We start from the raw sequence: 22,281 nt of genomic DNA, 5'->3' as shown, positions 1-22,281 counted from the left end.
TGGTTCTCTCTTGTTGCTTCTTTTAGTCAAACCCATTTTGTTTCAGCTTGTTCTACATCATTCAATTCAATTTTTGAAATTTATTTATTAAATGTGGCAAACCTTTGATTTTGGGCCCAAGCATTAAATGATTTGAGATGAGTTGAAAGTAAGATTGCAGGATTGAGGTTATTTGTCATTTGAAAATGAGGAAGTATTATAAATAGTAGTATAAGTACAGAACACAGGGAGGCACAGCATTGTTTTTCTTCAGTCGATCCACTTAGGGTACTGGTTCAGCAAGCCTCTACCTGCCAGATTCACTTCTCGACAGAGATTGAAGTTTGGCAGCCACTGGATCATCTAAACACTTCAGCAATGTAGCTTTTCTGGGTGAATTAAACCATGGTCCTCCATCATTCTGTGGTCCCTTCTATGACAGATCAACATGTGTTGCTGTACTGACTTGGGCAACGGTTGTGTTGTTTCTATCAAGGACTAAAATTTAAACTATATAAAGTAAGAAAAATTGCAGGGAGATTAATTTGTGGCCTCAAGGATATTTTCAAAATATAGAAGGTCTCCCTGTGTGTGCGTTTGTGGGTGTGATTTAAGGTCCGGACAGTCCAAAATTCTTTATTAAATGCTACAGGAGAACCAAAATAAAACCGACAAACAAAATGGAAACCTTGAAGGAAGCAACTCGATTTCCTTCATGCGGGAGACAAGGATTCAGTTTTAACAGTTGTTTCTAGTTTGATTTGCCACAGATGAAACAAGCTTCCTGAATGCCTGAGCACTCACACTCAATTCTTTTAAATCAGGCCTTGAAACGTTTTATTAATCACCCAGGTAATCCAATAGATAATATATTACCATCTCCTATTTTAATAAAGCTTTTATAACATGTTTAATTCCTGCTATCCCATTTGCTATCTATATTTTTGCCTTTTCTATCATAATGCCTTGTAGAGCACTATAAATTGCCTTGTGTCTAAATAGTGCTATATGAATAATTTTAAGTTGCATTAACATTGTTTAGTATTTGTAAGGCACAATATTACATCTCTCTGTATTTTATGGCTGTTGGCATCACTAAAAGTTGCACAATGCTTAAATATTTATAAATGCTCCAACAGAGATAGAACAATAGCAGTAATGTTGTAGATGAACATGCATCCATACATGCACTAGGTTTATTTTAATAACCCATGTTAAAGTCGATTAGACTGACATTACCTGTCAAATTTTGAGTGTGTGTATCCATCAACACTGCAGGGACGGCGGTTAATGTAGCATAAACTGGAATAACACACCAATAAAACAGCTCACTACTGCTCATATCCTTCAATTCAAGTCGTCAAAAGTGTCCCCAGTTAATAGGTTTACGTCCATTAATAATCCTGTGAAGTCCCTGTCGGCAGCGCTCAAGCAGCAGTGCACAAACACGGGCAGTTTATCAGAGCTCTCCCTGGATGACACAGCAGACAGTTCTCAAATTAGCAGCTCAGAGGGGGGAAAAACAAGGCAAATGACATTATTACAGATTCCCAGCTGGGTCTAAACACCACGGATACCAGTACAGTGCAAACAGACAGGCTCGGTGCAGAGGGGGCTCCACCACCATTGAGCTGTGAAGAATATAGACTACGCAGGGTGCAGTGCTTCTCATTATTAACAATGGTATTGGATTTGCTATCAAGAGAGGAGAGGATGGCTTGGCTCAGCCCCTAGTCACATTTTACAGGTCTGTCAGTAAGAAAAAAGGTCAACCTGAGGAGACAGTTAAGTGCATTTGGTCCTGTGGACTGCGCTGGATACTGGGAGAATGAGCTTCTAGTGGATGCGTGTCAGCTTTCTGTTTGATAATGGGCATCTAAAATGTGTTTGTTTTAGTATACAACTGTTACAAAAAGGCCATCAATCTGCAGTGGTAAGTCTGAAATGTGTGCGTGTGGAAAGCTTGAGTTTTGTCCAACAATTAGACACAGACGATAGCGTCAATATTTGCATATTTGTGTACTTACTGCCATGATAATCCTGTTTTATGCTTTATTATTTTTCTGCATTGGAAATAAAAGATATGGTATTTTGCTAGACTGCTTATCAGCATGGATATGATAGCTTCCGGCTGTGAAATCACTGTGCCAAATCTGTAGAACATTCTGAGTAGTCCCAAAGCAGCATATCCCGTAGATGGTCAGCACGGGTCACTGAAACAGGCATTGTCCTGAAGCCAAGATGCTGAAATGTGCGCTAGATGACTCTAAAACACATTATTGTTGAAATCACCATGTTGGGGGGGTCACAGTGGCCTTCCTCTTTCTATCCAATCTCATAGAACACAGAATTTAAAGGAACGGTGTGGAAACGGAGGCAGCTGGAGATTTTGTATGATTCTTTTTCCTGGAACGGTCTTGGCCGGTGTTGTTTAGAGGTTACAAATACAGCACTGACCCCTTTGTGTGTCACTTGTACTCTTGCAGAAGGAATCTGTAACATGTCGATGGACTCCAACTCGATGACGATGCCCATGTCAGACCCCAACGCCTGGGCGACAGCCATGAATAACCTGGGAATGCCTCCCATTGGAATAACCGGACAGCAGCTAATGCCAGGTAACACACTGTTTACCACACAGTGCACAGCAACAGGAACCTGTACACTGGAACTAGCATTTCCTAATATCTTAATATCCTGCTGCAACAATATTGTCAATAACTAGAAGAGTAGTTGTAGTATTACCAGTCATTCCAAAGATCTTGGAATGAGCATTGAAGTGGATTTCTAAAACCAATACATCACCTGAACTTCTGTCCCGCCATGAATAGGAAGGGACACAATCAGGCACAGCATTGATGCGACTCATAAAACATCTGGTGTGGGTACAGCCTGCCTTTAATAGGCACATTCATTCCTGGACAGTTTTGGAAGTTTAAAAGTTCCTGAATCATCGAAAAACTTCAGCAAAGTGGCTTTCTGGGTGAACCAAACCATGTCCTCCATCATTCTGTGGTCCTTTCTATGACAGTTTACTGGGTACAAACTGCTGAAGAACATTGTAGTTTTGGAAATTGGGAGTTTCACTGTGCTTACATTTGTGCGCCACATGCACGTGTGTTGTACATCACACCATTGACGGGTACCTTTTATACCACATAATCAATGTTATTCATTTCACTTGTCAGTGGTTATATTGTTATGGATGTCTGTATTTTATAACTCCGTACAGACATGAGTAGAAGTGCAATCTTCCTGCCACTTGGATGTATGCAGCCGCGGGATGATATTGAATGTCGGCGCATCACTGGGGAGAATGATGTAGAATATGTGCTGCGATGACACCGGGACCCTTTTTCACATGGTGGAGCCTGTTGGTCTCTCTGTAATCGTGATGAGAGGCAGGTTGGCGTGCGTGAGCCACACATGCTCTGATATTCAGCACAAGTGGGTTGTGGAAACTTGACGCCTCCGCTCCTCATACACACAATTCTCTCTTCATCTATACTATTCTATAGACTCTTGTTTTAAAATCCTGAATCACGCTTGTTGAGCAACTTGACCTCAACTGTGAGTGTTGTAACCCGTCTGTCTCTGGCTTTTAAAGGTAAGAAAGTGGGAGCTCATGCGTCATCTGACATTTAATTAACGTTGGGATTCTGATGCATTAAATAATCGGGCAGCTCTAACTGACTGTGGCGAGAGAGATTTGGTTTGTGATGGATATTCATATGTACCGGTAATTGTGGATCTGTGTTTGCAGAGGTGTCTGGATGACCTGTCTTTTGTTTTTAATTCTGTGTTTTTTTGCTGCGCTTGCTTCACACAATATTCACAATCTGCACCCCACCCACCCAGCTACATTTTGGAGGGTGGTCTTAACACACACCAGCAACATCCAGCACAGATCTGTTCCAACAAATGTGCTTTTCTGCCATGTTAGTTCTTGACGAAGCTCAGGATGAAGTCAGACGCAGCCAGAACAAGTTACTTGATTACTTTGGTGAAGGGTGACAAGTCTTTTGCCATCTGATGTACGATTAGTTGCTTGAGATGAAGCCACAGTGACAACCCTGGTGCCCGATTGAAAAGTACAGATGTTTTCAATTTGACGCAGACGTGTTCGGATCAGCTACAGGAAAAAGATCACAGCATTTTGGGGAGGAAAGCAAGAGGTGCAGCACCACACATGACTGCATACATTCTGACTCTGCTAACAAAAATAAAACATAACAATGGTTTCAAACTAAAAATAAAGCCATGCTATTTTTTTCTCAGCTAAAATAAGATTTATATTATTCAAATGTACACAGTCCTCTGTGTTTATGCCCATCTGTTGACAGAATTACTTTGATTAAGCTATGTCAGAAGGTGATCTTCTTCACGTAGTCACGTAGATAAGCGAGAAACAATGATATTTCTTTCATTTTGTGCTATCAATGTCTGATTTGAAACTATCATCCTTATGGCGGCTCCTGCATCTATAGCATGAGCTTCAATAGCAACCTCCCACTCGCTGTCTTGTTTTGTTCTCTTCTCAGCCTTTCTCTTAAGCTTTCCTGAAATCACTTCCCACTTCGCAGCAGAGATGCACTTTCATATTTGAAAATTGTTGAGTGTGTGTGTAGTTTGGACAGACACTCTTCCCACTACAGTCGATGAGGATAATTACGTGGACTCGCTCCGGTCTGCTATCCGTCAGATATGGAAGCAAAAGTCTTTCAACTGAAGACCAAGAAAATAAATAAATAAAAGGATGCAGAGGAGCTGTGCCTCATGGCAGAAATAAAGGAATCTGGATCCTCACACATCCTTTCAGGTTCGTGTTGATTCAGGCATCCATTTGCTCCTCACTACATTAAATGGATGACCTTCTTTTAACGTCACATGTCAGAAAAACACAGACGTACAACACACATAACTGCATAGGATGATGTTAATATGCCACGCACGGAGATCTGAAAGCACGGGAGATCAAACACTTTGAGAGGATAGTAGGATTTGAACTGTGTGTAAAGTGAATATTGGACTTTATTATTAAGTAGGCATTTTTACCTTATTATGAATTAAAAATAGCAAGAGTCAAGCTAGGATTGTTCTCTAGTAAGATGTGTTCATGAACCAGGGTTGTGGTACTGGAACAGGGAACAAGTCTGGTCATGACTTGTGATTGATTTGATTAGCCCTTATACTTGTGTTTGTCCAACACTGGCAGACATAATTAAAAGGTTGTGGAGATCACATTCACACAGGATCAGCAAGCAAAGCAGAAAGTGTGAGGGAGATCGCAAGTGAGAACAGTTTATACAAGCCTGAACATGCTCAAGGAGACCTTTAATTAAGTCGACTCTCCTGTACAGAGTTACTGTGGGGGCACAGGACTGGGACTGAACATCAGGCGTCAGAAAGCCTGATGATAGAGGAGGAGACACAGGTTAAAAGGACAGCTGTGTATCCTCAAGTGCATCACCTGGAAGAACAGCTGGCGTTTCCCTTCATTCCTCTCTTCTGCCATCCATTCTTCTCTCACACCCCTCACCCTCCCACCGCCAGCCAGGATTGCTCATCGTCTCATTTATATCTCATTACAGCTGAGTCAGTTGCTGTAAACTGGCCACATCTCAACACTCATTGTTCATTTGCTCTGCACGGGGCAGAGCTCATTTTCACACTCAGGATGAACTGAGTCAGAAAGAGTTGTCAGAAGACAGGCGGCACACAACACATCCCAGTGGAAGGGGAAATATTGCCTCTTGCTATAAAGTAGTCCCATATTGCTCCTTATTGTAATACGATTCTTTCTGTAGAATTAAGTTGATTCAAAATGATGCAACAGTGTATGAATATGAGTTTTAACACAGCTCTTTTTGTCTGATTCATGTTTGGATTCGTTCTTTCCAAATGGCTCGCCGGCCCAGGATTTATACATAGCAGTTAGTCCGCCTCTTTTTCATCCACTTTGAAGCCATAATGCATTTTTTTCACCACCCAGTCTTTCCTCGGCTCCAGCCCAGTAAAGACAGACTGAGACGGAGGGCTGGATAAACAGACCGATGTGGGCAGGGCCCTCAGGAGCCTCTATCGCCATAAAGCTCAGTGCATGTTTTCAGAAATGAAATTTTGATCTCTACAGATGAACTGAGAGGCTTTGAATGTCATTACTTTATGTTTGTCTTAGTGCAGACAGTGTTTTATAGGAGAGAGTGGCTTTCCTCTGCAGCTAGGAGTCAAGGTTTCCTTCTCTCCATGGAGTTTTTCTGGTGTCTTCAGCATGTTGAACCCGTTTTTTTTTAGCATTGTATTTTTCCATTTTTCTGTTTCTTTTTCAATGTATTTCTAAATGTCTAAAACAACTGTGCCTTTAGAAATGCCTATGTTTAGAGGGTTATAGACAAATATACGAGGCTGGAGTTGCGATTTTCAAACCCTGCTCTGACATTTGTAAACCTTTCAATGGTTTTATCTTGTTTTCCTCAAAATTAATCATCTTTTAAGGCACCAAATCTTCCATGAATTACCTCTTCTCTCAATGAGCTTGGGTTTCTGATTGTTTCCAGACTGCCGAGCTCTGTTTATTTCCAGTTAACAGCTCCATTTAGGCTTGAAAAAGGTCACGTTCCAACACGTGTCGTCCCCGTCGCACAGTTGTTTTGTGTTAATCCAGTTTCTCCAAACACGGTTCCCGCATGGAAATAATTAAAAAGAGACGCGCTTTGCAACAGCCTGGGAGCACGTACGTAGAAACAATATGATGTGGAGAACTCCAAGTTACTGAACTACAGTGACTGAATTTGATGAAATCTGACCAACATGCATGCTGCAGGGGAGATTACATATTCAGATGCTATTATGGCTGCAGTCAAATGTTCTGGCTGATGTTGACATGATTATTGCCTCTTTGACTTCATCACTTTTGGTGATGCTTGTTCTTCCACAGGGTGTGTTCCGTGCACGGCGGCGCTACTTTGTCTTTCTTTTGGTTGGTTTATACATGGTTATATATTTGGTTGGTTTTTATATAGATTAACCCGCTAATAGGTTTCTATATATTGATTTCCATATCAGAACTCTTCAAGGACTGGTTTTAGGTTTAATCTTCCATTTCCTACATTAAAGGGGCCATACAAGTATTCTAATCTGATATTTTTGCTGATTGTGTCATTAGGCTTCAGGTTTGATTTTGGCTTAGCGGTGAGTCGCTGAAGCCTCTTGACACATTATAAGCATTTTAGTCATAAAATCATAGCTGTTGCTTAACTAATTTTTGATTGATAAACTAAACTTTTGCTGAATTTTAAGTACATGGATAAAACATGTGTTGTGGATCACATTCCTCACTTCTGAGGTGAATTGTGTGAACTGTACCAAAACCCCTATATTAACAGACGGGCTCAACATCTGGTTTCAACATCACTGATATTTGACAGAGACGGAGAGAATAGGCTTTTCCAGGAGCACTCACCATGTATTTTCACAGTGTTCACCACTGTTCCCTCGAGGATGTCCAGACCTTAAGTTGAAGCAGATGGCAAGCCATAGAGTTCATTTTTGTGTTTTACTTTCAAAGAGCACACACCCAAATCAGATTGTGTTACAAAAAGACAGTTTGACAGTCTGAAATGTGTCCCAGTTCTGGCACTTTTAACCACTTTTGATTGGGGAACCTATGGCCTCATTCTTCTGAAATTTGGTTCCTCTCAAAATGAAGCATAATCTTTCACGTTGGAGCATTTTGACTTTTGTTAGAAGAATTGATTCACAATGAACTGACCTCATTCGGGTTTCCCGTCTTTTTGATTAGGACCCAAAGTTAAACATAATATATTCTTTTCTTTTTTTTTTTTTTTTACTCTGAGTCTTGTATTTGTTTTTTGTGGCTTTGACTGGTCTGGTGTGCAGTTCTGCTGGGCCAATAACAGCACAGAGACTGCTTTAGTGCTCCCCCGCTAAACCACATTAAGAATGAGGGATGTCAGCTGATGACATTACAGGGAAGTGATGAACAGTCTCTTGTCCTGTTTCCACTGAAGATCTGTTGACCACATCTATAAACCATTTCTCATCCAGAGTTTAGAAGGCAAAGAGTAGATTTTTACCTCTGGCCTCACCCCATCCCCCACCATCACATCAGCATTCATCTGTTTTCCCATGAGTTCAAAGGAGAGACCGTGTGAAATGATGCACTGCTTTGACTGAGCTAAGAGCACATGAGGTCCACATTTTCAAGTCTGCACCGGACTGTAAGAGGCTGTACGTTTTCATCAGAGCAGATCCATGCAACATCATTACATTTTCTACGTCTGTGTAATACCCTTATCTAACAATTGGTTTATTACCACTGAAGGGCCTAAAAAGGGCTCCATTTACTGTTGTTTTTGGGGGGTAGCAATAGCTGTTCAGTGGCCACAAACACAACATTTTTTACCCATATTTATAAGGTCCTACATGTCCTAACTAAACCCTGAAGAATTATCCAGCTCCAGGGACCAGCAACTAGTTACTAGATAAATAACCAGCACTTTGTTTGCTGCATTATGCTGCTCCCAGCTGCTGATTGGTTGAAAGAAACCCATCCACCCCTGCACACACACACACACACACACACACACACACACACACACACACACACACACACACACACACACACACACATAGAGTATAAACCCACAATGGAATATATGAAAACTTAATGTCATGCCTCACATCCAGCAATATAAACAGGCCTTAATCCTCCTGCAGATATGAATCAGGGTCCTACAGATCAGCAAATTTGCTCACCTGGATTAACATCTGGAAATACGTACATCAGCTGACAGCTCTTCCTATGCCGCAAGCATTTTCCAGTCCTTGGACTGGATGCTGTGTCCATTTCTGCTGAGTGCCGAGGAGCCACGCTGGTACGATGCCAGAGGTTTTTGGCAGGATGTGGGCGTACAGAGTACACAGTATACAGTGTGCACTGTGTCTGGGGTAGGGAAAAAATAGAGGTAATTCTAGAGCAACACAGATGAGACTTTCTGACAGTTCTGCCCATCACCAGCAGCTATATTAAATTCTATGAGGTATTAAGATTTATAACAGCCAAGGAAACTGTTGAACAGTGATAATGACTTTGGAAATTTTTCCTTTTTATAAACACAAGTGAAAAAGCCTGACTACTTGAATAATTTGAACCAAGCAGGTTCCATTATTCATCGGGATTCATGTGGCGTGGCTAGCTCGACTCATTAAGCCATATTATCCAGGATGCCTCATAGCAACTGTGTGCGTCCCTCTCCCTCACCCTCCACTGACTGCTGGAAGGGATGTTTACCCCGGAAATCACCGACAAGTGGAAAGAAGGAGGGCGTAGCTTGCCAGGAACTTTCCATTATGAAAGGCCTTTAATTTATCCCATTCTCCAGTCTTGACTTCTCTGATGAACAGCTTTACAGTAGTCACCTTGAAAAACTAGTTTGTTTCAAATCAGTGGTGATGAAAAGACTTTTGATGTGTGCAAACGTCCCCTTACCAATGTCGCTGCAATTGGATGACAAGAGTGTGGGTAATATTTGTGAATTTTACTGAGAGAGAGAGAGAATCTAGTCCTAGACAGGCATGGTAAAGGGATCAGACAGATGTGTTGCTGTGTGTGGGTGGACCGGGCCCCAGGTTTCTATTGTTGTTCTTCAAGAGGACCCTTGGGTGCTCTAAATCTTCCTGTGAAGTTTTGAGAGAGTCAAACATAAAGTGCTACTCTCCTCTGTCACTGAGCCATCAGCACTCAGTTACAGGCATTTAAACCATTTCATGTCCAGCCTAGCAAACAGGTCCCTGCCTGCTGAAACCCAGGTTTTTTTTTGTGTGTCATATTTCCATTTTTGTTCATTTCATTCCTTTAAATTCTTTAAATATATGTTGATGTATAATTGAACAGATTCCTGTAGCCCTCCTGTCGATGACTCAATCTGCTGTGTGCAGTTTATTGACTCTTTTGTCAAAAATAGGTTGCATACATAATCTCAAAGGGGTACAGCAGAAAATAAGACAACAAACAAGCATGTCCCCGAATATGTGGCCGCAGGCAAGAAAATCTCATGGGATGATTCATGCGGACAATGGAAACTGCCTGATTTGGTGAATACAAAGAACGCCACTGTGGGCTGCGCCACTCTGCTGGTTTAATACCAGTTTAGTCTCAAAGATTAGTGGAGACCATTTGATGCTGCCGTGCAGACGTGACTTTCCGAACAAGAGGACCCTGCAGGTAGCGACGGTGAAGTAGCAGCACATTCCGTAGTCCAAGATTTTCCTCTCACGTGGTCAAATTGGAAACCTAACATGGATCAATGTTTCTCTTCCTCGTGTAAATTGTTTTCTGTGCATCTTGTATAACAGCACAAAACAGGCTGTTGGTGTAATTACTGTACGTTACACCAGAAATGCACAGTCATAACTCACGTTCATGAATATACGTTTACGCTTGTGTCATTCAGAATCAACTACCGACAGCCCGGTGTGCTTTTATTAGTCTGGATGGACAGATTAAATACAGGACAACTGGCTAGTTTGATTCACACAACTGCAGTGCTGTAATTCTATTTTACTACACCGTTTTCACCATACTGGTTTCCTCTCCAGAATGAAAAAAATATATATGGTGACAGGCAACAAATGACCCATTCCAGCTTCAGAGCCGTTGCCATTACTTTCAATGCCCCAGGAAAGGAGCAACATGGCAATCTCAACCTTTTTCCTTTTGCAAAGTTAAGTGCAGCAGTCAACACAAGATTATAATAACTGTCCCCTGCAAATGTCAAGAGCTGCTCTGTTTTTTGTCACGAGGTTGCAATATTGTCACGTCCACTTCTACAATTCTTCCTCAAACCTGTGGAAACAACAGACCTTACCCTAAAATATTCTCTATTGCACTTTATTAGACCATTGAGTCACTAACATAAAGCCAATACTTAAGAGTTGAACATATCCTTAAAATATCTGAAAAGGGCCAGTCGTTAAAGACCACAGCTTGTCTTCCATAGAGCACATTTACAGCCGGTGTCTCAAATTTGCAGCGTTTATCTGTTTTGAATGTTGGAATAAAAATGAATGGAAGAAAATGTTAAAAGACTTTGTTTTCTTCACCCACTCTGTCTATATGTGAGAAGATAGTGGTTTTATCTTCCCTTTACGGGTCGTGAAGAAAAGCCCTTAAATCCCTCCAGATCCCCAAAACACCAGTGGTACGCCATGAGTGCTTGTAGGTGGGATCATTCCTGCGTTGTTTTTACAGACCAGAATAAAATGTCCAGACTCCCTTGCTTTTTAAAAACATTACTCTTTCTTTAAATGGTCCTATTTTCACTTCATTAATTGATGTTAGAACGTTGAATCTGTTTGATTATGTCCTATTTCGGGAGACCTGCCTAAAATATTATGTTGACATTTACACTTTTATATGTTTTTTTAATGCAGACTTTTAATTTTTCAGTAACATTTTAAAGTTTAATGGAGAGCTGGAGTGTTCTGTTTCAAATCAATGAATCTTTTATTGTTTTTGTCCCTGAACTTGTTAAAATTCGTTTTTGTTAATCACCAGATACGTATAACATCAGACTGGGACATTGATGAAGGTGTGATTCAAAGAACTCTCCCCAAACACAACCTTAGCTTTAGATCTATTTCTGTGCTACTAGCTCTGGAGTTGCTTCCTAAACAGAATTCTGTCTTTCACATTCAAGGTCTTGATTGCGAAAATCTCCCATTTTCTCTGAACTCTTCTTATCCGACCTCCTGGTAAAAGTCTTATTTGCCTTCACAGTAATCTGGAGAGGGAGAGCTATGAATTGCTAGGGAGCAAAGTGCACTTTACCACCTGTTTTCTCTGATTTGTTGACATAGATCATCAACATAGATGTCATTTCCTTATATTTTCCTTCCTTTTATTTGATTTGTGTGTTCATTCTCTCTCTCTCTCTTTCTCTCTCAATTTGTTGACTGTCTTCCCCCATTTTGTCCTTCAGTCAGTTTATTTATTTTTTTATTCCAGCCTCTTTGCCTCAAGGGACCCGTTCAGAGTTTTATGTAATGTGCACTTTTCTTTTCTCATTCCCTGAGAGGTATTCAATTTACCAATTTGCTACCAAAGCTTGAGGGGAAATCACATGAAAGAAATGAATAATATGTTTCCTCTGAATGCTGTACACTCTAAAAAAAAAAAAGTTATTTCTCGTTCACTGCCGTTGATGATTAGACTTCTCAAAGCTATAATGGAAATCACACATCTTTTCTTTCTACAGTCAGAGGGTTCTAGACCCTGTTGCTTTTTCTTTCCTTATTTTGATATGGTCCAGCCTTATGCTTTGATAAAGAAACCAGAAAAGAGATAAACTTTCTTTTTACAGGACACCTTCAGCAGGACTAGGCTCATCTGGGGGTAACCCACCCTGCTGATGGGCGGCTGAGTGAGGGGGGCATAGAGCAAGGGGGAAGGACAGAAGAGGGGAGGAACAGACACATACATCATACATGCTAGTACTTTGTTCACGTAACCCCGGCAGCTCCGACCTATAGCAGCATGGTAGCTAAAGGATGGACAGTTCTTTTCTAGGCAGGCGCATTAGCTAGAATAGTGTCTGTACTGATAGAATGACTGACTCTAAACTCTCTCTAAGAGGTTGGTTTTAAGCCTCATCTTAAAAGGAGAGGGTGTCAGCCTCCCATACCTGAACAGGAAACTGGTACCACATCAGAGGGGTCTGAGAGAGAAAGCAGGTCCGGTATGTTACATTTTATATCATCTTGAGAGATTTGTGTCAGTTAGCAGAGCTCCTTTGTGCACGTATGAAGCTGCATTTACATCAGACACCCTCTGGCGTAATTGCCGACTCCCAATGCTCTGCAGGTAATGTGAGGCATGTACTGGAGGCCAGCATCATTTCCATTTCAAAAAGCTCCACACTGGGACACATGTGTGCACAAAGGCACGTGTTGCTGTGGATGCCAGTGCAGCGCTGCAGTGTAAATCCAAATAAAGCTCTCTTCTTTTGCAACCTACTGTGCACAATATCATCGAGGTCATTATCCAACCAACGGCAGTGACAGAGAATTGCTCACCCCTGTAAAACTTCTTAAAATATGCATGTTGTTTACAAGATGATTTATTCATGAATGGCGGCGTAATCTTTCCTGTGTATGCTGCTTGTGTGTCACTGCCACTCAATGAACAACCAGTGAATAGAGCGCCGACGTGTCAGCTGAGGTTAAGTCAGCTTTATTGTATCTGTGTTGTGTTTTTTAGTCACCGAATCTGGGGAATAATCTCACTTCTTTCCTCGCTTTCAGACTTTGACCCCAACCTCGGAATGATGGCTGGAATTACACCCCTTAATCCCTTGATGCCCGGCCTCGGTATGGTTCCGGCACCTGTGTCTCAGGAACTGTCGCTTATTAAGGAGATCATCCACTGCAAGAGCTGCACCCTGTTCCCCCCGAACCCCAGTAAGTCACTTAATCACATTAATCCTCCATTGTTTGCTCATATGATATAAACCTGCATGTGCGTGCCAGAGCCAGTTTTACAACCTTTTTTTCTGACACTAGCAATTTCTAGGAGAGGGTCGACTTAATTTTTAATCTCTTAGGCTTTTCTTTTGACAAATATCGACCGTTTTATGCGTGCATCACTTTAAACAATGCCCAAAGCAACAGCTGGAAACTGATTTTGGTTGTAGAGGCACTCCCAATATCAAACCCACTCACAGAAGCTGGTGAAATTCAACTTTAGCCACACACTTCTATAGTCTAAGCAGCAGTGCAGAGCACAAACTATTGTTCTTTTGGTTTGTCACAACGCAGCCTTTCAATTATCCAGAGTTAGCGGGGGTGCTTCTATTGTTCCCACTTTCACATTTTAGATTTGTTACTTCTGAAAAGTTGAAGTCTTGGGATTTTCTTCAAATAAGCCTTGCATGTCATCTTCAAGGTGAGCTAAAACAAAGATTCCACCTCAGCTACATTTAGTACGGCGCCACACACAGAACCTGCACTTTATTTTACCGTTCTGTGCGTGTACACACCATAGTTTACGATCTACTGTCAGCTTCTCCGTGTTGCGCCGAGGGAAAAGCCGATAAAAGGTTCGACATCTGTGTCACTGTTCCGTTTATCGGGAAATGAGCGCATAATGAGCACAACCTGGAGGCTGGAAGCTCGGCATGTTTAGAAATTGTAAACATCAAATTGGCATCCTTCTGCAAAAATGAAGCCCGTTTCATGTATTCATCACTTGAGATCCTAATTAAATGTGTGCAATGTGCTCAGAGCGGAACACAAACTTGCCTTAGCTTATCCTGACAGGGCTGCTCTCCTTCACTCTTGATACTTCCTCCACCTGCTGCCTTTGTGCTCTGCCCCAGTTACACTTCACTCGTTTTCTGATCCCCATCTTTCCTAAGACGTTCTTACCTATCGCAATACTACAAAGAAAGTTCATCTCTAAGCCAAGTATTTTGAAAAGAAGGACATCAGAAGGGAAGCCGCTGGCCTTAATTCTCCTCTTGAAAAGGGAATAACTTTATGAGACTCAGCATTGTAACCTAAGATGCTAAACCATCTGAGCGGCATTGTCGTTTCAGGCTGCCTCTTATGACAACATTGAAGGCGAATCGGACCCCGGTGGCTTTAAAGCTGGAGAAAATGAGTGATGTTTCTACCTGAAAAGTAATTTAATAAGGGACAGTTAGTACCCGAGCGTTGGTAAATTGGAAAAGATGCAAATAATTATCTGGCGGTGGAACCATAGGCTTTTATCTGGTTGCAATATGCTCTTAAGTTGCCCTATTTTGATCTGTCTTTCTGGTCGTGCTCCGCGATGTGCACTAATGTGTCTCTGCTGCTCGGAAGTTAAAACATTTCACCCGGTTGGATTAAGTCCAGGTGAAAGATGATAATTGTGTTCAAACCTACTGTCCTGCTGTACAACATCTTGATTTAGGTCGGCTTACAACGCTTGTGTGAAAGGGATTTATTACCTGAACACGCTCCAGGGTTAACCTAACAATGTGAGATGGTCTCACACCAAAACCTGCCCACATTTGTCACTGATTTCTTCAATTGGTGCTCGTTTTCAGTGTAATTTAGCGCTCGGTGGCTCACCCTTTCTCCAGCGAACTCTGATTTTCTTCTTTATAACTGAGGTTAGATTCAGTGTGAGATACAGGTAAATTGGTGTAGAAAAAGAAACGGAGCCCAGGGGGAGATGTCCTACTGTACCAGTCCCTGCACTCAATTGAGCTGGACTGTCCCTCAGGGACATGATCACTCGCTTCAATGGGAGACAACTAGAAAAGAAATACTTGATTCTTTCTACCATATGCATCGCCAACATTTATCACTGCTGTTTCTTTAAATAAAACCGTGTCAAGATGCTGGTTTTTGATCCGAACAAAAAGCTCAAATGGGTTTTTAAACTCTTATTTCTCTTAGATTGGGCTGAAGTAGTAATGAGAGCAGAGTTGTGAATCATTTCATATTGCACGATTTCAGAAGTGCCACACACATGGAATATTTTTAGTTATGAGTCAACAAACAATTACTTTATACTGCTTCTAATAATCAAGTCAAATAAAAGCCTCCAGTCTGCTGTGATGACTGGAGTCACCGGGGGGCAATGAAGCAACTATTGCTGCTGGAGCTAAAGAACAGCAAAGGGAAAGTGACCTTATCATTATTCAGATATTTTGACAAATATAACAGTCTGTGGTGTATATTGTGAGTATTCAGGCCCCTCTAGTTGCTCACTCAACCAAACGCTGTGCAGGTTCTCCTTTTGTTGACCTGAACTTAAACTGTTCAATGGTTCTCATACGCTCCATTCATCTGTTCATAACCTTTACTACCTGCACACAGTCTCAGAACTCTCAGAACCTTTTTACTGCTTCTTTCCTGTTTGTTTCATCAATCTCCTAACCCTAACGCTGCTCTTGTTCACCTTTTCCACTCACCCAGCGTGGTTTTTGAAAACTCCCACGTGGGATATTTTTACCTCTGGTCTTCATTTAGTGATCAGGGAGGACAGACACGGCGTGTTGGTTCTTTGACCCTCTCAATTTTTAGATTTTTTTCTGAGGAATACTTCACAACAGCTTTGAAGTCCATGATGCTGTGTTTCTGTAAGTGTGCATGTTATTCACCTGTACACGTAAGCACATACATCCATCCATCCGTCCATCCATCCATCCGTCCGTCCATCCATCCGTCCGTCCATCCATCCATCCATCCATCCGTTCAGTGTTGCTTATTCTTAATTAGTCACTGAGGATTCAATTAATTTAATCCAAAACCTGAATTATTATTTATTTATTTTCATTATTTTTCTTTGTTGTAGAGGAGGAAGCACACTGGAAGAAACTGTCTAGCAAAAGCATTTATGTGCAACATTAGAGAGTTGCAAAATCCACTCCCATAAATCACAGACATAGAAAAAATGTAACTCTCGACTGTTCCTCAGTGCTGAAAACTACTCTTGGACCTAAAACAGATGCCAAACCCTCCAGCAAAATTTTAGATTTTCCCTCAGGACTGTGTAAAAATAAATACTTATGAAGAACTTCTTTCACATGAAAACATGTAGTTAAAGAGCAGTCGAGTCGTCAAGCTGTGGATGTGGTGGGTGTGTTTTTAAATTAAAGCTCCGAACCCTCCTTTCTTCACTTGGTGGGAGTAAATGAAGACCTCTTGTTTGACTGTTGTTTGCTCTGTTAAAGGTTTTCAAGATGAGTGAAAAGTGGGTCAAAAAGACCGTGTGTGTGTGTGTCGAACCCCCCCCCCCCCCCCCCCCCCCCCCCCCGGTTACCCGGCTGCAGTGGAGGCCATGAACAGGCCATGATCAACAACACATATTAAACTGAAGATGCGTTTAGCTGTAATTTAGTGCCAGAAAAGGGTGGGTGACATGTTTGGGTGGATAGCTGATGCTGTGCCTCCACCAGCCAACCACAGATGCAACGAGTCTGGCACAAAATGCTCTCAACATGGCGGGATGGCAGCGCTCGTGTTTGAGATCCGTTTATGCCTCATGGAGACACATTGTCATATTTCAGTTTTGCCAATGGTCTTTCCACACAACAAAAGGGAAATTAACATGCTTGGCTTGTAGGTTTCATATCTCGGTGAGGAGAATAGTAATTACTGGATTTAACTTCTAAATGCGCGCTATCACAGTCGCTGGGATGCACAGCATGTTTAATATGCTAATGTATTACCCATGAAAGAAAAATCTATGTTTAATGCCTAACATGACACCATCTGCTCATGTCTTGATTATTTTGAGTGCTGTTGTGATGCTGTGAGTGTATGTCCACTGTTATTTAGTTGAATTACCGTTTCGTGAAGGCCTGAGTGACACCCTGATGGGCATTGTAGCAGAGAGGGAAGCATGTTAGCACCTGATGCTGCGATACATCTCAGTGTTTGTTGGTTTGGTTTGTCTATGTGTGACTTGAATAAAGAGCTGTGTTTAGCTGTGAGCGCGTGCAGTTTGTCTTGTGAATAGCAGTCCTTCGAGGGTTGAAGCCTCCTCCCCGTGGTGTCCCCACAGGCCATAAAAGGGTGTTGTTTAGCCAGTCAACGTGATGGATGGTGATGACCCACATTAGTGTAACAGACAAGTGTGTGGCAATGCTGCCAGTGCTGAGAATTAGGTTCTGTTTGCATTGATGTAGAAAAGCTCCCATATTGAGTGAAGGTAAAACAGGTTGGTGTAGAAAAATCAATTAACCCTGGATATAGGAAGCAATTTACATTTACCTTTGTTCATAATCCACTATGTTCATCCATCTCCTTGCATCATGTTGCTCAGAGGTGTTAATATTAAGATGGGAAATTGGACCTAAACTTTATTGTTTTTTTCAGGCAGAAACTCTAAGGTCTAATTATTGCTACTCTTGTCAGAGCTGCTTCCACCATCCCGCCTCAGGTGTTCTTATGTTTTATTTTCACAAAAATACAGCAGCTTAGAGTTTATCCCCTGTTCTGTGTGATCAAACGTATTTGTTTTATTTAAATCAGGACACCATAAATGTATAAGAGGTTCTGTTTCTGTTCTGCATTGAGTGGCAGGAGTCAGAAGAGCAGCCAGGACCAGAGATGAGAGCCAATCTAAGAGAATAGTGATCATTTTACAGCTGAACAATAATATCCAGAGCTCATTACAGTAAAAAATATAAACCTTTTTCAGCATAACACATGGAGTGCTCACACTGAACCTATGTCCACACATTCTGGACACTCTATCAGCACCATAATCTACTTACAGACTGAAAAGGTCACTTATTTTTGAACTCTTGAGCTCTTGCTTCATATTTTCAGCCCATCTCAACTGGACCATCTTAATCCACCGACTCTGGAGGTCAAGCAATAACATTTTTCCTTTGTTTTACCTGTGACATATAAAGCAAAGGGAGAAGAAAGACTTCAGGCAAGTGCCTGTCAAATTGCAATGAAAATGTAGTTTTAAGCAGAGGGGAAAAACTCAGTTGATGTCACATATTTTCCCCTCAGCATTTACTCATTACCGTGCTGTACCAGTGTTGGGCATCTAACACCAATAACAGATGGTTTCACTAATGATCCATACTGATGTCATCCCGGCCTTCTTTTGGCAAAAGCCGAGTTTGGGTTCCTAATTGGTCCGTGTTTTCTCCAGAGAACGTTCTTAAAATGCAGAACAAAATGGAGCCAGTTCTTTAAGAAATATCAATATCACAATCATAACGAAATTCATAACAATTTCTTAACGTTTCCACAAACAGCAGTTTTAACTGTGACTAAAATGTCAACCATCATTTTGACAATGACCCCGAGAATATCGGAAACCTCGGAGAATGTTTCAGCGGATTATTGAACCGAGATGCTTCCGTGGTGTCAGACAGGTGACTTCAACGCAGCCTCACTGCAGCACACGGGGAAGCAGCACTATCTCTGTCATTTTCAGTATTTCACTGATTAGCTGGTTCCCTCCTCATAGCCCTCGCTAATCACATTCCTCATGGATGAGAAGCCTGATCTATTGGAGATTAGATCAGTCAACACTCATCTCTGTTGAATAAGTGATTTGTGCAATGCAGGGAACCTTCCACACGAGAGGATTTACAATCACTCCCTAGCCAAAAAAAGAATTTAATTTTCATGCATGGGATGGTTCGAAATTAACGTTTGTCTAACCCGGAAAGATTTTGACATATTGCTCTACGTTATCATTCTTTATGCATGAATCATTAGCGGTTTCTTAGGTAAGAAGTAGTGTGTTTTGCAGACTCCATTGATTTTTCTCCTTGTTTATAGGACCTAGGCCTTCTCATTATAGATGACTCTTGCCTTTTTAGTTTTATTTTCCATTTATCTCTGCTGGATATTGCATATTTCCTTTGGTTTTCATCTTCTATTTTTAGAAATTCATTATAGCATCTCTTCTCATTGGATTTTTTTTTTTTCCTTCGCTAAGAAGGTAATGTTAAAATTCGCTCTGTATTTATTTGTTTTCCTGTTGTCCCTTCCTCTGTTGGCCAACAAAACAGGTCCTAATTTAATTTATTCATGTATTTCTTTTCTCCTCCTTATTTCAGATCTTCCTCCTCCAGCCACCAGAGAGCGCCCTCCCGGTTGTAAGACAGTGTTTGTTGGAGGTTTACCCGAGAACGCCACAGAACAGCTCATCATGGAAGTGTTTGGACAGTGTGGCGATATCACAGCCATACGCAAAAGCAAGAAAAACTTCTGCCATATAAGATTTGCTGAAGAGGTCACAGTAGACAAGGCTCTCTTCCTGTCAGGTGAGCAATCATATTTCTTCATTTTACTGTAGAATTATTTCATGTATTTTAATCAAACACACAAGTAATACCCAAATAGTTTTCTGATGCCTTAATGGCTGAAGTCAGGCTAGTGTAAAAATAATCATTTGGCTCCAAATATTTTTCTTTAGGCGAACAAGAGCACATCAACGGGTTTATTGATGGGGCCCACAACATAATTTAAAAGCTCCCAATTATCATATCTGCAAGTTTCTGTTAAGTATCCAACTTTTAAGATGAAAACACTACAGGAAGTTGCACCTAACTTATGTAGCCTGAAGGTAATTCAAATACCCCTTCAAAAAAAATCCAATGTTTTTGGTGTTTTGTTTAAAGCCAGATAAACCTGAGTTCTCCCATTCCCTCTGCCATCCTGGTGGCTCTGTGGTTGACTTTAGTCTGTGATTCATCAAAGCATTGACTAGCTCTCACTACCTGAAATGCTAACATACAGACCTTAACATGTCTGTCGCACATCTGTGTGCAGAGACAAATGAAGCTTGTTGGCTCATTATAGCCTATAAAGACATCAGCAATGGTGTATGAGAGCTGATCTACAGAGATAAACATTCCCTGCGTCATTATCTGTTGCAGGAAGCAATAAATAAATTAATGTTACACAGTATTCCTGGCATTCTTTCTGATGTCTGTGCATTCATCTTTAAGGGAAATTGTCATGGGAATGAACTGAATCTTTGCAACAACCAACTCTTTTAATACAGACTCAGCCTTCCTCTTTTGATGTATTTCCAGCTTTACATATGGAGCCTCAAACAAGTAGCGCTTTAAATTGTATCAAACATAATAGCTTCTCACAGTGTTCTACCTTGAATTTTACCCAAATTCATGTGTGTAAATTACCTCAAAGGTTGTAACCAGGTGTAAAACAACACTGTTGAAAGGAATAAAGTGGAAGATACTGGCATGAGGTCTTCAGGTCCATTCTCAGATGATATACTGAAGGAGTGGGCTCCTGGGTGCATGAGAATACACACCTTCATGTGACAGGAGTGTGGTAGCAGTTCCTGGGTGGAAAAATAGGACTTGGACCATCAACAAGAATCTAAAAGCTGTAGTTATTTAGCTATTTGCTGTCTACCTGCATCCCAGTAGCATGAGAGTCATTTAGTCCAGAAGAACACGCTTCCCACAGTCATTGTCATGTTCATTCTCTTGCAGAGGGTGCACTCAGTTCACCATTCACCCAACATGAGTGCAGTCATTTAGATTATTCATGTGCAAAAACTGGCTGAAGACAGGTGGAACTTCAGCATTCTCTCACATACCACCAACACATTAAGGAAGCAGCAGCGTCATGGGCCAGCCCAGAAACCAGCATAAACAGCAGAACGTTTCATTGCTGACCCTTTCCTTTAATGGAGGCACGTGAGGATATTAAATCCGCTCATGTGTTCTGAAGAAAAAGAGGATCATTTCTACATTAACTGCACACCAGACCTGTCGAGGGCATCAGCCAGAGATTCACTCAGGAGTCTGAAAGTGTTTTCAGTTCAGACCTGTTATTTCTTGCGTTTTAAACCTGTGAATAACCTGTTAATGCAGTTTGCGTGATTCACCCATCGCAACCATTCTCCCAATCCAAGAGTGCGTCAGCGGCAGAACCTTTATGCCGATTGCAGCTTTAATTAACAATTTGTGTTTTCTTTGATAATGAGTGAGTAGGTGTGGATAATTAGAGTTTTTTGTTTGCTGAGCGACTACAGATGCGACATGACATCCCTCCACCCCCTCCATGGATGCGTAGCAGAGCCCCGTACTCGTGATTTAATGCACAAATACAGTAATTGTTTTGTTTGTTTTTAACTTTTGCACAGGCCACACAGTAACAGAAAACCAAAAGGGAGTTTTGAATGTAAAAGAGCAAAGTTGAGCACAACCAGTGTTCTAATAATGCAGCAATAAACACAGATCAATGGCCACGGGGATGTAAATGCTTTATGGTTTGTGAACATGTGCAAAGCACCACATATATCTAATTAAATGTGCAATATTTGTTCCATTTTCTACACACATATTCAATCTTCACTCAAGTCATTGTTAAGAGCCGACGATCTCAAGTAGAAACATACGTCACTGATTTTTGAATTTGTGAAGGTGTGAATGACAGGATATGTGCTTGAATAATTGCATGCATACATCATTCCACACTAATGGCTTGATTGTGATTCATACTTTATTCTCCATAGCAACAGATGTTATTCCACTTTCTTTTAGTGCTCATACCCAAAGCTTTCATCACATTAATCATGGCTCCCCAGTTTGTGTTCTGCTGTCTAAATCGAGATGGGGAAATGACATTTTAAAAGTTAGTATGAATAAAGACAAAGGAAAGAAGAATTCTTCTAAAAGAGGAGAATGTTTTTACAGGGGCACTTAAATTACCAGTTCATTATTTTGGAGATTATAGCCAACAAAGCCATTCAGCAGTTTTGTGAGCTCTTGGACCTTT

General features: G+C 41.2%; 1 protein-coding gene across 6 annotated transcripts in view; it reads left to right on the top strand.

Annotated features, from left to right (window-relative positions):
• enox2 (ecto-NOX disulfide-thiol exchanger 2) overlaps positions 1-22,281 on the top strand; it is a 100,739-nt gene that overhangs the window by 58,234 nt on the left and 20,224 nt on the right. For all 6 annotated transcript variants that reach the window (XM_011610891.2, XM_011610886.2, XM_029846891.1 and 3 more), the window contains 3 exons: positions 2,466-2,597; positions 13,303-13,458; positions 19,584-19,790. In XM_011610891.2, coding sequence (XP_011609193.1) covers positions 2,466-2,597; positions 13,303-13,458; positions 19,584-19,790 — 495 coding nt within the window. The remainder of the gene's footprint in view (positions 1-2,465; positions 2,598-13,302; positions 13,459-19,583; positions 19,791-22,281) is intronic.

The sequence above is a fragment of the Takifugu rubripes genome, chromosome 14 (genome assembly GCF_901000725.2).
Source record: "Takifugu rubripes chromosome 14, fTakRub1.2, whole genome shotgun sequence".
NCBI classification, from domain to species: Eukaryota; Metazoa; Chordata; class Actinopteri; order Tetraodontiformes; family Tetraodontidae; genus Takifugu; species Takifugu rubripes.
This window is presented reverse-complemented; position numbering and strand designations above follow the sequence as displayed.